The sequence below is a fragment of the Bos taurus genome, chromosome 24 (genome assembly GCF_002263795.3).
Source record: "Bos taurus isolate L1 Dominette 01449 registration number 42190680 breed Hereford chromosome 24, ARS-UCD2.0, whole genome shotgun sequence".
Lineage (NCBI taxonomy): Eukaryota > Metazoa > Chordata > Mammalia > Artiodactyla > Bovidae > Bos > Bos taurus.
Genome location: NC_037351.1, coordinates 52324387 through 52343484, shown reverse-complemented (window position 1 = coordinate 52343484; position 19098 = coordinate 52324387). Strand labels below are relative to the sequence as shown.

Here is a 19098-nt window from a genome sequence, read left to right as displayed (position 1 = left end):
TTTCTGCCATAAGGGTGGTGTCATCTGCATATCTGAGGTGATTGATATTTCTCCCAGCAATCTTGATTCCAGCTTGTGCTTCTTCCAGTCCAGCGTTTCTCATGATGTACTCTGCATATAAGTTAAATAAGTAGGGTGACAATATACAGCCTTGACAAACTTCTTTTCCTATTTGGAACCAGTCTGTTGTTCCATGTCCAATTTTAACTGTTGCTTCCTGATCTGAACATAGGTTTCTCAAGAGGCAGGTCAGGTGGTCTGGTATTCCCATCTCTTTCAGAATTTTCCACAGTTTAATGTGATCCATGCAGTCAAAGGCTTTGGCATAGTCAATAAAGCAGAAATAGATGCTTTTCTGGAACTCTCTTCCTTTTTCCATGATCCAACAGATGTTGGCAATTTGATCTCTGGTTCCTCTGCCTTTTCTAAAACCAGCTTGAACATCTGGGAGTTCACGGTTCACGTACTGCTGAAGCCTGGCTTGGAGAATTTTCAGCATGACTTTACTAGCGTGTGAGATGAGTGCAATTGTGCAGTAGTTTGAGCATTCCTTGGCATTGCCTTTCTTTGGGATTGGAATGAAAACTGACCTTTTCCAGTCCTGTGGCCGCTGCTGAGTTTTCCAAATTTGCTGGCATATTGTGTGCAGCACTTTCACAGCATCATCTTTCAGGATTTGGAATAGCTCAACTGGAATTCCATCACCTCCACTAGCTTTGTTCGTAGTGATGCTTTCTAAGGCCCACTTGACTTCACATTCCAGGATGTCTGGCTCTAGGTCAGTGATCACACCATCGTGATTATCTGGGTCATGAAGATCTTTTTTGTACAGTTCTGTGTATTCTTGCCACCTCTTCTTAATATCTTCTGCTTCTGTTGGGTCCATACCATTTCTGTCCTTTATCGAGCCCATCTTTGCATGAAATGTTCCCTTGGTATCTCTAATTTTCTTGAAGAGATCTATGGTCTTTCCCATTCTGTTGTTTTCCTCTATGTCTTTGCATTGATCACTGAGGAAGGCTTTCTTATCTCTTCTTGCTATTCTTTGGAACTCTGCATTCAGATGCTTATATCTTTCCTTTTCTCATTAGAACTTTGTTAAACAAGTACCATAGAAGATACTGAGAAATATCTGTTGTCTTCAAGACCAAAGTTACACTAAAATTGGTTTGTTTGTTGTTATAACAATAAGTTTAGCTGTTTCTAACCCTTCTGTTTATTCCTAACAACTTTGCAAAGAATGTGTTTGTCGCTAGGGCTGAGATTTTGGACAAGTGAGGAGCATACTCCTTTACCACCCACCCTCCTGTTGCTCTGTCTATAGGACATTATTCATGGCTACCAGCAGGCAACTGAAATGGTGTCTTTTTTTACTGAGGTATCATTGTTTTACAAGGTTATGTCTGTTCCTGCTGTGTGAATTGATCCAGCTGTATGTATACATATATCCCCTCCCTCATGAACCAACCCCCCCCCCCCCCCCCCCCCCCGAACCCTTTTAAGACCACAGGGCACTGAGCTGAGCTCCCTGCTCTTGGTGACAGCAGGTTGCCACTGGCTGTTTTGCAATGGCAGTGCACACATGTCGATTCCAACCTCCCAGTTCATCGCCCACCCTGCGGCCGCTGTCCATTCTCTACCTCTGCCCTGCAAATAGGTTCAACTGCATGACTTCTCTAGATTCCACATATATGGGTTAATAGACAATATTTGTTTTTCTCTTTCAGGCTTATATCACTCTGTATGAAAGACTCTAGGTCAACTAACATCTCCACTAATGTCTAAATATTTCTTTTTATGGCTGAGCAATACTCCACTGGATATGTGCACTCCATTTTCAACCTAAAGACTCATTCTACTCAGACTCATTTGATCCAAAAATTGCTAAGATGATATACCAAGTGAAATAATCATATATATATATATAAAGTCCTAAGCACAAGGTTCAAGACTGTTATGAAAGAGCTCTGTGAGAGTTACAAGCTCCTCTTTCACCTACCAAATAAATTCCCCTCCTAACACCTGGGACACACCAACAGCATTATTACCAGAAGGTGGACTTGGAGGAAATCTTCCCAGCCATGTAATGTCCTCTGATCTGACCCGTTGAGTAAATTTCTATTTCTTTAAGATGAAAAACTGTATTTCCAGGTCTCCATTAAAACCCACATTTCTCTATGAAGGCTTAACTGTGGCTGTTTACAAATTAATGAATTAAATAGAATTAGCATATAATCTTTCATTTTGCCAACCCAAAGCAAAATGTTGAAGCAAAGAAAATGAGGCAATGACATCTTCAAAACCAGGATTGGGGTGACAAGGAAATGTCAAAGGATGTTAGATTTAAATAGGTTGTACTGAGGGCCATGGATTCCCAGGTGGCTAAGTGGTAAAGAATCCTCTTGCCAACGCACGAGTCACAAGAGACTCGGGTTTGATCCCTGAGTTGAGAAGATCCCCTAGAGGAGGAAATGGCAACGCAGACCAGTATTCCTGCTGGGATAATCCCATGGACAGAGGAGCCTGGCGGGCGACAGTTCATGGGGTTGCAAAGAGACACAGCTGAGCATGCGCACACACACTGCAGGCCGCCGGTGATCAGGAAGAAGTGAGGTGGGAAGAGGTCTGCGACACATGTCAACATTGCTGTTACTTTCCCTTGACTGGACCCAACTCCACATGAGCTGATCGCAGATGAATAAAAGAACACCAACTCCCTTGTTAATAGCTGGGAGAGTAATTGTCATCTAAAATAGTCTTTGCGTGAAGAAAGAGAAATTCACACTTTCTCAGTCTTCTCACATGTGTTTCTGCTTGATACAGCAACAAAAATAAATACTCTTCACAATGAAAATATTGAAAGAATTTTCAAAATGTGTTAATCTTTATTAAACCAATATTCTGGATAAAATGTCGCAATTGTTTTTCAAAATTGCTGGTGGTTTGTTTAATAATCCTGCTTGAAAGTGAATTTTCAAATCAAAGGAAAATGTTTTGAAGGACCATGTTGCTTAAAAATAAAACCCCTGATGTGGAGAAAAGGGAACTCTCCTACATTGTTGGTGAGAATGTAAATTTGTATACCCACTATGGAAAACAGTAGGAAGGTTTCTGAAAAAAACGAAAAACAGACTTGTTATATGATCCAGCAATCCCACTCCTAGGCATATATCCAGACAAAACTATAATTCAAAAAGATGCGTGCCGTCCCATGTCACAGCAGCCCCATTCACAATGGCTAAGATATGGAAACAAACTAAATGTCCAACAACAGATGAATGGAAGAGGATGGGCACAAACAGAAAACGGTAGGAATCCTCCTCGGCCATAAAAACGAGATTTTTGACTTTATCTTAAAATATTGGCATCACTGGGCTCAGTGCCACAAAATCACCATCTGCTATTTTTAGGTGGAGCACATATATTCTAGGCTGCCCTGGTGGCTCAGTGGTAAAAATCCACTTGCAATTCAAAAGACACAGGTTCGATCCCTGGGTTGAGAAGATCCCCTGGAGTAGGAAATGGCAGCCCACTCCAGTGTTCTTGCCTGGAGAATCCCATGGACAGAGGAGCTGGGTGGGCTACAGTCCATGGGGTCACAAGAGAGTCGGGCATGACTTAGCAACCAAACAACAACAAATACGTTCTAAATTACTCCAACCTCATGTGTTATAGTGTAACCCTTATATGTGACAATGTGTCACATATGATGATCTGTTACATATGACAACGTGTCACATATGACAATCTCATATGTGTCGTATGTGTTACCCTTCATACATATGGAAATGTCAGTCTTTAGCAGAGAAATTTGGTTTCCTTTCCCCAAAGATGTTTCCCTGTAATTACTGAATCTGATAAATTCTAAGATTACGGAAGTACTCCTCAAAGCTAAAACAGAAATGGTCTTTAATAGTAAATAGCTCATATGTCTCACAACATTGTGATAGATTAAATATGATCACAAACTGTTTAAGCTCCTCCAGTCCACAGTTGAGGGTACATTTGCTATGGTTTAAATCTGGCCTGACCCTATATCTTGCTTTGACTATTTGACTGTGTTGGGAATTAAATTGATGAGCTCTGAACACAAGGCCTCAGGGGGCCTCACAAGTTTCTGCCATGGCTCTTTCTGAACAACTATACTGGTCTTTCCAACTGGAGGATGAGAAGGCACGCAGAGAAAGACTGAGTTTTCCAGCCAAACACCAACACCGGCTAAGAGACATGTGAATGAGGCCATCTTAAACCTTCCACCTTGGTCAAAGGTGTCTGAGTGAATCAAAGTGAAATGAGCAGAGGAACAGCTGAAACCCCAGAATTATAAGACATGATAATGGAAGTTACTACATTTTGGAGTGGTTTGTTATATAGCAGTAGATAACTAAAACACACACATGAAAACAAAACAAAAACTCAGCAATTTGAAATATCAAGTAACCTTTTGAGTGGTTACTGTTTTTATTTTGACTTTTGTTTTCCGGTTTTTATTTGTTTTGTTTTCAGTATTAGGGTGATTCTGGCTATTTAAAGAGACATGTTTAAACTTGCCGCTGCTGCTGCTAAGTCACTTCAGTCGTGTCCGACTCTGTGTGACCCCATAGATAGCAGCCCACCAGGCTCCCCCGTTCCTGGGATTCTCCAGGCAAGAACACTGGAGTGGGTTGCCATTTCCTTCTCCAATGCAGGAAAGTGAAAAGTGAAAGTGAAGTCGCTCAGTCGTGTCCGACTCTTAGCGACCCCACGGACTGCAGCCCACCAGGCTCCTCCGTCCATGGGATTCTCCAGGCAAGAGCACTGGAGTGGGGTGCCACTGCCTTTGTACCCCTTATTTTTTTCCTTTAAATTATTTTTTTAGAACATCAAGAAAATGTATTTAAGTTTTAAAGTAGGAAGAAAGGAGATCCAGTTGCCAAGGTCATCTTTGTGAGATAAAACTGTGGGTGGTTATTCTTTCCATCTTTGGATTTTTCTGAGTTCTAAAATTTTTTTTTTATTAAGAACAATTTTTTTTAGAGTAAGGAGTTATTTGAAACTCTGGTGTTGCAAAGTGGTTGAAAATTACATGAGGAACAAAGAAATTATAAAAGCTAATGACTAAAGCACAAAGCAAATACTTAAGAGAAAATGAAAATCCTCCTTCCAGGCTCAATAATGATATAGATGAGAAAGCCCTGAGCAGAGTGAACTTAAAATTCTAGGTCATGACTTTTGTTGACTAAATAGATTTTAATTGAGCTATGATGGAATTAGTAATTATTCATAAAATTATTTTTGTCCTTGCTACGTGGGTATAGATTATTCAGACCCAAATGGAGTTATTCAGCTAATGGAATATGAAAAAAATCTAGTAGATTAAAAAAACATGATTTCACAAGGAAATGGCATATAATACCAGTCTGGAACATTCTATTTCGTAAATCGGTGATATGTACACAAATGATCATTCTGTTTTTATTCTTCAAACTGACATATGTTTCACGTAATTTCATGTACGTGTAATACGTTTTAAATTTAAGAATAGGACGGAAATGCAAGGGTGAATTAGAGAAAACATATTTCACAATAGCTTTCAATCAAATCAGAAAAAAACACTGATTTTTCTCTTAATGTAAATTTTTATATTAAAAAATTCAAAAGCAGACCTTTTGCATATGATACCCATGGAAGGGAGTGCACACATGTCACAACTGTGTTTTCTAAATGGATTGTAAGCAGTCACAATTTGCCTGAACTAAAATCCAGTTTATCTCTTTTCCTGTTGGGAGGCAAATGTTAGCCTGATTCTCTGATCTGATCTCATTGTCATGCTGGTGGAGGTACAGCTAATCCTCCTCAGAGACCAACAGGGTGGCACAGAAATAGAGAGAGAACAGTCATTACAGTGATACAGATCTTTGACACACAGAGATTGCATTAAATTGTAGCAACACCTTATGGCAACATGCTGCTTTGACTTAGGCTTTTCTTCCTTTTTTCCTTCCTCCTCCCTCCCTTTGTTCCTTTCTTTATAACTTTTTAAAAAGAAAAAAATTGGCCTACTTTGTCTTAACCTAGTATCTGAGTTAGAGAGGATTGTAGATACAACCCAGGAAAATGAATAATAATGTAAACAATGGATCTCAAACTCTCTGGTCTCAGGAACCATTTGCATTCTTACAAATTATGGAGGCAACCGAAGAGCTTCTGTTTACAGAGGTTATAGCTCTAAACAGTTACAATATTAAAAATCAAAACAGATGAAAATATTTGTTAACTATTTATTCAAATCTCACCAAAAGCAGTATATTTAAAAAAAAAAAAAAAACCTCTCTAAAGTAAAATTGAGAAGAGTGGTAGTACTTTATATTTCTGTACATGTGTAATGAGTGGCTTAAAGGAAAATGACTAGATTATTCTGTTACTTTCTGCATTTACTTTGTTCTGATATGTAGATTTGGCTGAGTTACATGCCAATAATATGACCTCAAATAGATGTGTGGTTGGAAAAGGGAGGTGTATTTTTAACAGCCTTTTCAGAGAATTGCAGCTTTTATCCTTTAAGACGGCAAAAAACTCAATAAATAGTTTCCTGAAAGTTGTAATGTGAAATCTGACATCATATCAATAAAAATTCTGTGCTGTTATACAAAAATCCATCAGTCTACCTTGCATTTTGAACATATTTTTGCCCATGCTTGATTCTGTCACATCAATCAATGGTCATTTGGAATGGTACTGTGAATTAGACAGATCTTCCAAATGTTGACACATTTCATTATACAGTATCACAAAATCTCATTTGTTAGTATCACAACCAATCCCATTAGAAAGGTCTTTTAACGTTGCAAAGCTGTCAAGATCTCAGTGGCAGATACAAGATTTCCAAATTTCTAATTTTAACTTAAAAGCTTGAATTTCATAGTTGGCAGCAAATGCTATTTTCCTCGCACTGACTGACTCACTTCGCTCATTTTTGAGAAAATGTCTAACTAGTACTCAAATTTGAATAGCTACAGTTTTCCTGTTGATTGTCCTTTCAAAAAAGTAAAAATGATGTTCTGAAAAAAAAAAAGTAGCTAATTCATCTTGAATCTCTAATGATTACGTAAGTGTTTACTCCTCAAAGAAAACTGTGTACTTTGATAATCTTGAGTACATTTCCCATCTTGACATCCAGAATATTAAAAAGGTATGCGTTTAAGAATTAAAAATTAATAAAATTCATAATTTTTACTACTTCAAAGACATTCTCAGTCACTAAAATAAAAAAATAACCCCCCAAAATATTAGGATTATTATTAAAAAAGGTTAGACCTTAAAGATCTTCTGACCGTATCTTGAGAAACGCCAGGGATTCACAGACCATACTTTGAAGAACTGACAAAGCTACAGTCCGAATAAATCACCCAGTTTTCTTAGATGTTCAAGAAGCCCATTTCCTTTCAACATGGGGATAATTTTGCATCTTTCAGGCAGAAGTAGGAACAGGTTAAATATACCCCTTTCCTCCTCCCCTTCTTCCCCATCCATCATCAACCATCAGTTAAGGAAGAATGCAAAACTTAATAATCTCCTATCACTGTCTTCTTATCACTGTCTTTGCTATTGTAGGTTAAAAAGCATCTTGAAACATATAACCTGACATATTTAACTTACACTTCACATATTCAGAAAGAAGAACTCAACTATCTTCAGAGCACATGCCCTAAAAAGACACGGAGAAAGTGCGCTAGTGAAAATGAGGAGAGTATTTCCCATTTAAAGTATTTCCCAAAACAAAACAGGTTTCTACACAGGCTTCTATTAGCCCTTATACTGGCCAAATTTATTGAATCCGTTTGGCCAGCTAGAAGCTAGGTTTGACTCTCTGCATTCACAGGTTTTCCCAAATGCCTTGGGGTCACATAATTTTGTGTTCCTTCATGATCCATGACCAGGTTGAATATATAAATTATGCAACCTGGGATAAGTTTCAGAATGAAAGGTGACTCTATAATTATTCTAGGACATCGGGTATGACCAGGACTACCCAGGGCAAACTGGAAAGCATCCTTACCCTGTAACGACAATGATTTATTTATTTTTCCTAATGAGGCCATTTTCCTAAACTACTCTTCAGGAATATTGACACTAAGCTTACACGGCAGAATCTAAACAATAACTGAGGCAGAGAGAAATTTAATGATGGACTGTTGGCATCTGTCAGCAAGAAAAAAAACCAGCTTTTACAACTTAATGACTGTCTTCCTCAGAATAACTACTCCTTGCTTTTAATTGTTATGCTTTCTGAATGTAAAACCTCCCCCTCCCACCATTGTATACTCTTGTTTTCCTTATTAAATTCCTGCTTCACTGGAATGTAAAACACTTTTCCAGCTGGAAATAAAAGGGCACTGCAGGCTATCATAGGATATTCGCTTTGATTTCTTCCCAGGCATAAGAGTTACAAATTGATTTAACTTCACAGAGCTAGTTTCCTGTGTCTATATCCTCAGTTTCAAGCTCACCTACTGTCCACCTGCTGGCTCCTTAGCCATCCCCCAAATAGTTCTGTTTCAGGAAATTTAGCAGCCACTATGCGTTTTCAAACGTAAGTAAGCGCCCTAAAACGTGTGTGCATTTGTGATCACTTAGTCAGCTCCAACTCTTCGCGACCTCATGGACTGTAGCCTGCCAGACTCCTCTGTCCATGGGATTTTCCAGGCAAGAGTACCAGTGGGTTGCCATGCCCTCATCCAGGGGATCTTCCTGACCCAGGGACTGAACCTGTGTCTCCTGCATTGGCAGGTGGATTCTTTACCACTGAGCCATGTGGCAAGTACTGCCCTAATATGTGCTTTGAGCCAAAAAGTCCACTAAACTCCTCCTACCTCTCTATGGTTTTTCCTGTGGTCATGTATGGATGTGAGAGTTGGACTGTGAAGAAGGCTGAGCACCGAAGAATTGATGCTTTTGAACTGTGGTGTTGGAGAAGACTCTTGAGAGTCCCTTGGACTGCAAGGAGATCCAACCAGTCCATTCTGAAGGAGATCAGCCCTGGGTGTTCATTGGAAGGACTGATGCTGAAGCTGAAGCTCCAATACTTTGGCCACCTGTTGCGAAGAGCTGACTCATTGGAAAAGACTCTGATGCTGGGAGGGATTGGGGGCAGGAGGAGAAGGGGACGACAGAGGATGAGATGGCTGGATGGCATCACTGACTCGATGGACGTGAGTCTCAGTGAACTCTTGGAGTTGGTGATGGACAGGGAGGCCTGGCGTGCTGCGATTCATGGGGTCGCAAAGAGTCAGACACGACTGAGCGACTGAACTGAACTGAACTCTGTATTTAGCATGTCTTTTATTAAAAATCAGCCTAATTCACATGGATCACAGGAATCAAAACTAATTTATTAAAAAAAAAAAATCAGCTTCTGGTTCAAGATGGTGGAGGAGAAAGATGTACGCTCATCTCCTCTTGTGACAGCACCAAAATCACAACTAGTTGTTGAACAACCAACTTCAGGAGAATGATGGAAACCACCAAAAAAGATATCCCAAGTCCAAAGGCCAAGAAGCACCTGCAGCAAGATGGCAGGAAAAGCACACTCATGACAAAATCAAACCCCATACCCGTCAGGTGGGAGACCCACAAACTCAAGAACAATAAGACCAAAAAAGTTCTCCCACTGCTGTGAAGGTTTGGAACCCCACGTCAGGCTTCCCAATCTGAGGACCTGACAAAGGGCCTGGGAATCTTCAGGGAAAATGACCTTGAAGCCCATCTGGATTTGATTACAAGATTTCCACAGGACTGGGGGAAACAGAGACTCCAATCTTGGAGCACCCCCCATAAAAGAAAAAACAACAACTCCATCAGGCAGAAAGCCAAGGAGCTTTGAACAGAGAGGAAAAAGGGAGCCATTTCTTAGAAGCTCTAGGATTCTGTTAGTTTCCTTCCTCATTTATACACCAATTCATTACTAAAAATGGCATCCTCTCTCTGTAAATACTCCTACATCTGTTCATATTTCCTCTTTTCTTCTCCATGTACACACACATATTTCTATTTGTAGTTAGAGCTTGGAAGAAGAGAGGGAATGTCTATTCTTGTCGTTGGCATGTGGATATAGCCCTTCTGTCTCACAGGCAAAATCTGAGTCTATCAGTTTCATTTTATAGCAGATCTGAAGGAAGTGATTTTTCTTTTATAGAGTGATTTTTTTTTTAAATTTTACAGCTGACAGTAGAATCACAGAAAACAAATGTTGCCATTATGATGTGTCAAAGTTAGTTTAGGGAACCCAGAAATCTTCATAATTTATATAAATGCATAATGCAGCACTTAAAACTTTGCAGAAAAGTAATTTGTTATTCTAACTTTTTTTTTCTTATAAAGAACCAACCAAAAGTATTTGAAATATTTCCTATTTGGCCAATGTTGAATCAGCAAAGTTATACTCTTAACTAAAGAATGTCTTTCTAATAGGACTGAACTAGACAGGCTACCAGTTTTGTCAATTCTTTGTGACGTCTGTACTTAGAGGCTATGTTTTGCTTCCAAACATCCTTAGAGAAAGCCTCTTGTTTATGTATGAGTTAGGGAAGACTACCTGATCCAGAGCTGCTAAGTGTCATATTCCTACTAAATGCAGAGCTGACCATATGCCAGCCCAGTAGACCCTTAGGAAAAGACAAGCTCTCTCCTTCTCAAGAAATGAATATTCAAACACTCTCAAGCACATCATTTTTGCTTTTAACCTTATGTGAAACAATAACCTTTCAGGGAATGAAAGTTAAGATTAGAATACATAATCAATAAACACAGAAAAACTAGTGGATTTTGTGAAGAAAAAATCACTAGTGACATTAGGATGAAACAGTAAGAAAAATGTCATAGACCGCCCCCCCCCCACCCCGCCAGTATTCCAAGTACTTTCAACCTGGACCTTGTTGATTACCCCAGGTACTTATTAACAAATTCAAAAACCAAATGGATATTATCTACTCATGGTCTTACATCAGATCAGATCAGATCAGATCAGTTGCTCAGTCATGTCCGACTCTTTGTGACCCCATGAATCGCAGCACGCCAGGCCTCCCTGTCCATCACCAGCTCCCGGAGTTCACCCAGACTCACGTCCATCGAGTCAGTGATGCCATCCAGCCATCTCATCCTCTGTCGTCCCCTTCTCCTCCTGCCCTCAATCCCTCCCAGCATCAGAGTCTTTTCCAATGAGTCAACTCTTCGCATGAGGTGGCCAAAGTACTGGAGTTTCAGCTTTAGCATCATTTCCTCCAAAGAAATCCCAGGGCTGATCTCCTTCAGAATGGACTGGTTGGATCTCCTTGCAGTCCAAGGGACTCTCAAGAGTCTTCTCCAACACCACAGTTCAAAAGCATCAATTCTTCGGCGCTCAGCCTTCTTCACAGTCCAACTCTCACATCCATACATGACCACAGGAAAAACCATAGCCTTGACTAGACGGACCTTTGTTGGCAAAGTAATGTCTCTGCTTTTTAACATGCTATCTAGGTTGGTCATCACTTTCCTTCCAAGGAGTAAGCGTCTTTTAATTTCATGGCTGCAGTCACCATCTGCAGTGATTTTGGAGCCCAGAAAAATAAAGTCTGACACTATTTCCACTGTTTCCCCATCTATTTTCCATGAAGTGGTGGGACCGGATGCCATATCCAATAGTAAGTCAGCTTCAACTTACAAATATTTGAGACTTTGTTGCATCTGAATGGGATTTCATCAACTCTGTGAAACTGGTTATCTTTGTTATCCTGCATTGGTTTCAAGATCTAATAACTAATATATGAATAACTAACTAATATAATATAACATGATTGTCCACTGGTTTCTGTGCTCTTCCCAGCTCAGGCTCTCCAAAAGGGCAGGATAAAGTTATCATCTGGGGTTGGAGGCAAATCATGTCATGAACTTTATTCACTAAATGGGCAGTACACAATAAAAAGTATCAGATTTTCTTTCAGTCAGGTTTCTATGCAAAAATAAACTGACTTAAAACTTGCTTTTAAAGTCAGTCTAGTAGAACAATATCCTATTTTATGAGATTGTTTTTTGGCCTGTACTTGTTATGTTTTAGCATTGGCTTTAAAGTTTTTAATCATTAGAATTTGTCTAGAAAATTTCTACTCTTAAACATTACAACCATTAAGGCAGAGTTGGGGATGAATGTGCATATAATAATAAAAATGATTCCTGGTAGTGAGAAGATTTGGAAAGGCTGATCTACTGCAACCTCTTAACAGATAAAGAAAATAAGAATTTTAGAGGATTGAACTAATTGGTAATAACTAATAAAGAACACATACTAAGAAGTCTTATCCATCTGCTAAACCTTTTTGCTAAGTCAGTGCCTTTTGTGATATCTCATATAGCCAAAGAAATTATGTTGATGGACAGGTAAGGATTCAAATCAGATATCAATGAGTTACTAGAGAGGAACTAGGTATGGGATACTCTGACTTCTAATAGATGTGTAAAGGAAATGCAGAAAGAGACTACTGTGGATAAGTAGCACAAACCATGTGCAATTAACTACCAGTAGGTAAATGAATGTTCAGATATCCAGAATCAAAGTCAAGTAAATTATTGTCAGAAAGATAATCTTGACATGAGAACCAAAATCTTTAAAGTTGGAATTTCTAGGATGCCAAAGTAATGATAGTTACTAAAGGTTTGGTAATTCCAGGCATTGCACTTGGTCAATAAAATTGAAGCTTCATAACCACCCTATGAAATGTATGATGTTACTTTCTGCATTTAGGAAGGTTAATAAATGCAGACTTAGATTAAGCAATTTGCTCTAATTTCACAGCCAGCAAGTGGGGAGACAGAGGCTTGTACTTTCATGTCAGGTTCCCTGCTTGTTTTACAACTTTTATTATAATAATAGTTCAAACTGGGAATTTTAAATATTCATTGATTAATCAGTAGTAATTCAATGTGAACCTAATCCACTGAAATATATATGATATCCCATATGCTGAGCCCTTCATGTAATCTGGATTATATCTGGTATAACAGTTAGGAAACACAAAGGTCACACGGTTAGAAAATACTATGGTCTTCTATTCTGCTCTCTTTTTAAATTTATCTAATTGGAGACTAATTACTTTACAATATTGTGGTGTTTTTTGCCTATTGACATGAATCAGCCATGGGTGTACCTGTGTTCCCCACCCTGAACCCCCTCCTACCTCCCTCCCCATCTCATCCCTCTGGGTTGTCCCAGTGCACCAGCCCTGAGCACCCTGTTTCATGCATCAAACTTGGACAGCTGATCTTTCTGACATATGGTAATATACACGTTTCAATACTATTCTCTCAAGTCATCCCAACCTTGCCTTCTCCCAAGAGCTCAAAAGTCTGTTCTTTATATCTGTCTCTTTTGCTGTCTCGTGTATAGAGTCTTTCTAAAGACCCTAATGTCTAAAGACATTACCATCTTTCTAAATTATATATATATATATGCATTAATATACTATATTGGTGTTTTTCTTTCTGACTTACTTCACTCTGTATAATAGGCTCTGATTTCATCCACCTCATTAGAACTGATTCAAATGTGTTCTTTTTAATAGCTGAGTAATACTCCATTATGTATATGTACCACAACTTTCTTATCCATTCATCTGCCCATGGACATCTAGGTTGCTTCCATGTCCTAGCTATTGTAAACAGGGCTGAATATAACATTGCTCTCTTCTAAGCACATATAAAAGAGAAGCATAAGAAATTATTTTACCCTGTTTATAGCATGGCTTAGGGAATAGTTTTATTCAAAGGCAGCCTAAAAAAAGAGAGCAAACAATGGGAAAATCCTTCAACACAGGGAAAAACGTTAAGTACAATCCCAAACTATCAGGTAATACGTTAATGTGATGTGTTCTTCACTTCCATGTTTGTTTTCCTGAGTGTGTGTTTCTGCCTTGAAATTCATTCCTCAAAAACCTTTGAGCATTCCCAATCACCAACAAAGTGAATAGTACCAAGTCTAACTTCCTAGACATGGGATTCAAGGTTCTTCATAACGTGGGTTTAGCTTCTAACTCCAGATTTATCATCTGCTATTATCATTCTACAAAGGGTTACTTCCTGATGATCAAGAACAGTAATCATCTCTATAAAGACCCTGCAAATTTTCCACCTACAACTGAAGTATTCCTTGTCTGTATTGATTTGAAACTAGAGAGGCTTACCTGAATTTACCATTCCTTGTGTTATGTTAGTCATATGGCTACATGAATTAACTGGTTCGATTATAAATCTCAAAACAAAGAACATGGCTTCTTTTATTTCCTCTACAGACCATTCTTTTGTAGAAATTATATAGCTAAATGGTAGCAAAGCGTAAACAACTTTGAAATATAGGTAACGTTTAATCAAACTACAAAGTTTAATGCACCTATCAGTTAATAATAAATTTTTCTTGATGAACAAATCCTGAAACTCTTTTAAACCCCCCCCCCCAAGCATGGTTTTCCTTCTAAGTAATATGCCTTTTGGAATGGTTTGTATTAAAATTTATTCCGATAAAAACAAATATTATAGAGAAAAATCACTCAAAGTACATTTTAGTCCAATTTATTCCATTAAAAGCCAATGTCTCTAATTATACAGATATTTAGTTCACGTCTATATGGGACCTAGAGTCATCTAATTATAGTTAAATGAATGAACAACAGACTGAATAACCAATTGATCAATTCAATTAGGTCATTAAGAAAACTGAAATCAGAGTTCCAGTGTAGAGGCCAGTTATTTTAGTCAACCTAGTGCCCAAAGCAGATTTATAATTCAGCAATTCAATCTACTGTTTGGCACTCAGACATGATGAAATCTGAATGAAACGAACTTGACAATCATTATGGTTGCTTCAATCTCTCCTGTGTTCACCATCATAGACAATGAGACATGTTAAGCCATTTCAACTCTTCCTTAGTGTTTTGTTATAAATATTTCCAAAAAAAAAATTCTTGAACAAAACTCACTGTTTAAAATGTACAATTCCTCTTAATTTTATTTTTGTCTTAAAACATTAATCATCAGATTAAATGAGTTACTTTTTCTCTCTTTAAATGAAAGAAATAATTACTCATTGAACCATGATAATATGCAATGTTACAGGAAATTTTCTTTTTAAACTCTGTAATCTGATTTGAGCCACAGTAACGCCAATACCTTGCCCCTAATATCAGGGAAAGTGCTGCTACCTAGCTTCAACTGAGAATGATGCCATGCTGCTGCTGCTGCTAAGTCGCTTCAGTCGTGTCCGACTCTGTGTGACCCCATAGACGGCAGCCCACCAGGCTTCCCGTCCCTGGGATTCTCCGGCAAGAACACTGGAGTGGGTTGCCATTGCCTTCTCCAATGCATGAAGTGAAAAGTGAAAGTGAAGTCGCTCAGTCGTGTCCGACTCTTAGCGACCCCATAGACAACAGCCTACCAGGCTCCTCTGCCCATGGGATTTTCCAGGCAAGAGTACTGCAGTGGGTTGCCATTGCCTTCTCCGAATGATGCCATACCCTCCTCTTAAGTTACATCCGGTAAGTCTCCGAGACCTGTCATTAATATCCCCCTGTCCAGCTGCCCTTCTCAACCCCTTCTGATATCATTTTAGGAGCAGTTTTGATCAATTCTCTCCAGAATTAATGCTGCACATTCTACCACATCCTTCTTCCTGCGGTTTATCACCCTTATCTCCAGCTTTTCCACCAACACTTCCTGTGCCTCACAGCCCAGTTAAACCGAATGAAGGCAGTTCCTCATAGAAAAGCTTCTCTCTCTCCTCTCGGTTTTGCTGATCCTCCTGGGGTAATCTTCTCTTTGCCTACCTACTGCTTTTTCTTCAAGACTGGCACATTGGTGTTTCTTCTATAACTCAATGGTACTCTATTTCTTCTTCCAAAACACTGTCTACTTGCTTTGTCTGATTCTCCCACTAGATGATACTTTTTGGGGCATTATCTTTCAACTTTGTATCCCTAGCGACCTGTGTGATGGCAAGTACATAAGATTCACTCACAAGTTTATTGAACAAAGTATTTGTGTAGTGAATAAACTTCAACTGCTTGCTGAAACACAGTATTTCAAGACAATTCATTAATTCTTAAAATATGAATTTTATGAATCTTAGTTACTTGGTGATATTAAATACCTGATACATAGAAGTGACAACCAGAAATGTATTCTAATAAATTGGAATAAGAATATCAAATTATATGCTTTGTAGAAATGGATAACTCTCCATACACATCATAAAATGAAAATACTCTGAGTTGTGGTAAAAAACCAAGTGTTGAATCAAGCTGCAAAACTTCAAATTAGCATTTATATTTAAAACTAAATCATAAATAGATGTATTCATTCATCAACATAATATTTAAATGACTGTTGAAAAATTTATTTTTTAAAGAGTGGTAACAATACAGGTTACATTAATGCTTCTATGTCATGTTACTAATACAATGGGCTTCTATTTTAACTGAGTTTATGTTACCCTATTAAATGTGCATTCGTATAGAGAATGGACAATATATCTATGCAATTATGACTTCCTCAAATTGGAACTTCTAGAAAGTAGAAAGGAGAAGGCAATGGCACCCCACTCCAGTACTCTTGCCTGGAAAATCCCATAGATGGAGGAGCCTAGTAGGCTGCAGTCCATGGGGTCGCAAAGAGTCAGACACAACTGAGCGACTTCACTTTCACTTTTCACTTTCATGCATTGGAGAAGGCAATGGCAACCCACTCCAGTGTTCTTGCCTGGAGAATCCCAGGGACGGGGGAGCCTGGTGGGCTGCCGTCTATGGGGTCACACAGAGTCGGACACGACTGAAGTGACTACTTAGCAGCAGAAAGTAGAAATTGATTCAGAAAGCATTGGCATCATTTTAAAAATGAGAAAAACCACAATGGCAACTAAAAGAAGCTGAAATTGAGCTTCATCCTTTTATTCATTCTCTCACTGAATTTTGTACTTGCAATAGATGTGACCTCTAAACCAACTTGCAATCTTGGGGATAAATGGGACAAATGTGGCCCTTCAACAGATTCTTTATGGGATCAATACTATAGAAGACAGGCTTAATCAAGTATGCTAATAGCATGGGTCTGTTTGGTACCTCAGCTCATAACTCCTTTGTGGAATTTTTATTTGAATTCATAAAACTTGCAGAAACATACTCATTAGATGTAATAATTTTTAAAAATAATAGTTCTTATCCAGGTAAGAAATATCTGTACACTTCCAAAGTACACTTATGTATTCTTGACTTTAGCTGGATAACAATATGAAATTTGGTTTTAAATAAATCCCCATGGATTACAATGCAAATGTATTTCACAAGGTGAACAAATAAATGTAAATGGCAATTTGATGATTATGTCTCTGTCTTTCAAAAGTTTCCATTTAAGATTTAATATTTAATTAGTCCAACTTTATCCCTTAATGCCACTAGAAAACAGACTTTTTGGTCATATTAAGATAATCAAACATATTCTTGCCAATTTTCCACGTGGCTTACCTGGGTTTCTCATCTGATTGACCGAGATACATTATTTAGGCTATGTGAATATAAATATTTAAAATTTTTGTGTATCTAATGGCTGCCTAAATAAATGCATGCTCGTGCTGGGAATAAACACTACATTTGCATCTGTCGCTGCCCAGAGAATGGAAGGACACAGTATCACTGATGGTTATTGACACAATTAATCAGTATCCCTGTGACAAAGAGTCCACAAAAGAGTTAGAAGAGATTTTAGAGACATCCTTACTAAAGTCTTGGAAACTTTCAATCGAATTACCAGTTTGCATTTGGAATGACATATGGATGTTACCCTCTACTTAGCTAAGTGACTTGTAATAATTACACCCAGGATGTTGAGACAGAGCCAAAGTCAGTGCTTTGACAGTGAGTCTGTCACAATTACTTAAGTGTTGCTTTTTTTGTGAGTCTCACAAATGAGTCTAAGCAAATCCTAGAAATAAAATTAAATGAGAAAGTAGATATTACTGGGCTGGCCAGAAAGTTCATTTGGGATGTTACAAAATATCCAAACAAACTTTTTGGCCAACCCAATACACAGCCCTAAGAAGGTAGCAGCTATTGGACAGGATCTTAGAAAATGTCCATTCCAATCATCGATTATTTAGGAGAGAAAAATGAGGCCAGAGTCCTAAGGATTTTGCAGGGAAGAGAGAAGGAGATAAGAGATGGAGAGAAACAGCTTTCTTTATCATATCAATCACACTGGATTGTAGCTACTTCTATGTCCAGAACTCAAAAAATCCAGGCTCTGTGTCAGTCTTAGTCATTTCTGGATCCTTAGTATTTAGTGCAATGCTTCTCAGAAATGAGTGTATATATGGATGAGCACATGAATGTTCAGTATTACCTTGGGGAAGGCTCTTAACCTTGCTAAACCTCACCTTCATCCTCTGCAAACAGGGATAAAGGTAACTACTTCTTAGACTATTATCAAAGGAAAGTTTAAAAAAAATAATAGTGTTCAGCAATGGACTTTGCACAAAGCAGCACTTGTTAAGTATTAATGGAATGAGTGAGTGAATGAAATCAATCATAACGAAAATACCCATTTCTCTGGAAAGTTCTACCACAAGACATGGAAAGGTAAGAAAAGCTTTTGGCATATCCTTTTCTAATGGTTCAGTTAGAAAAGAGGGAAAATATAAAACTAAACCCAATAAGCAATACATAACTTAAAAACAACTTCCAAATACATGTTCAAGGAAAAATTATTCAAACTACTCTAGACAATATAATTCTGAAGAGAATAAAGAACACTGCAATACCTGATAAGATTCTGACTTCTGCTTCATTTCCTGTTCTTGAGCTGGCTGGATTCCGGGCTAAGCATCGATAGATCCCAATGTCCCCCGGTTGAAGTCGACTGATCTGCAAGGCTCCAGAGGGCAAGACCACCACTCGGGAGTCGCCAGGGATGGGAGTCAGGTCTTGCTGGTTTTTCTGCCAGTGTATTGTTGGCATCGGCTCCCCAATGACTTCACACTTGAGTAACACCGTGTCACCCATGAAAGCCGTGATAGATTCTGTCTGGGAGAGGAACCTCAGGGGTCCT

The 19098-nt window shown here is 38.5% G+C and overlaps 1 protein-coding gene across 2 annotated transcripts in view; it reads right to left on the bottom strand.

Moving 5' to 3' along the window:
• Positions 1 to 19098, bottom strand: part of DCC (DCC netrin 1 receptor) — a 1296534-nt gene that overhangs the window by 690456 nt on the left and 586980 nt on the right. For both annotated transcript variants that reach the window (XM_059881088.1, XM_059881089.1), the window contains exon 3: positions 18812 to 19096. In XM_059881088.1, the coding sequence (XP_059737071.1) occupies positions 18812 to 19096 (285 nt within the window). The remainder of the gene's footprint in view (positions 1 to 18811; positions 19097 to 19098) is intronic.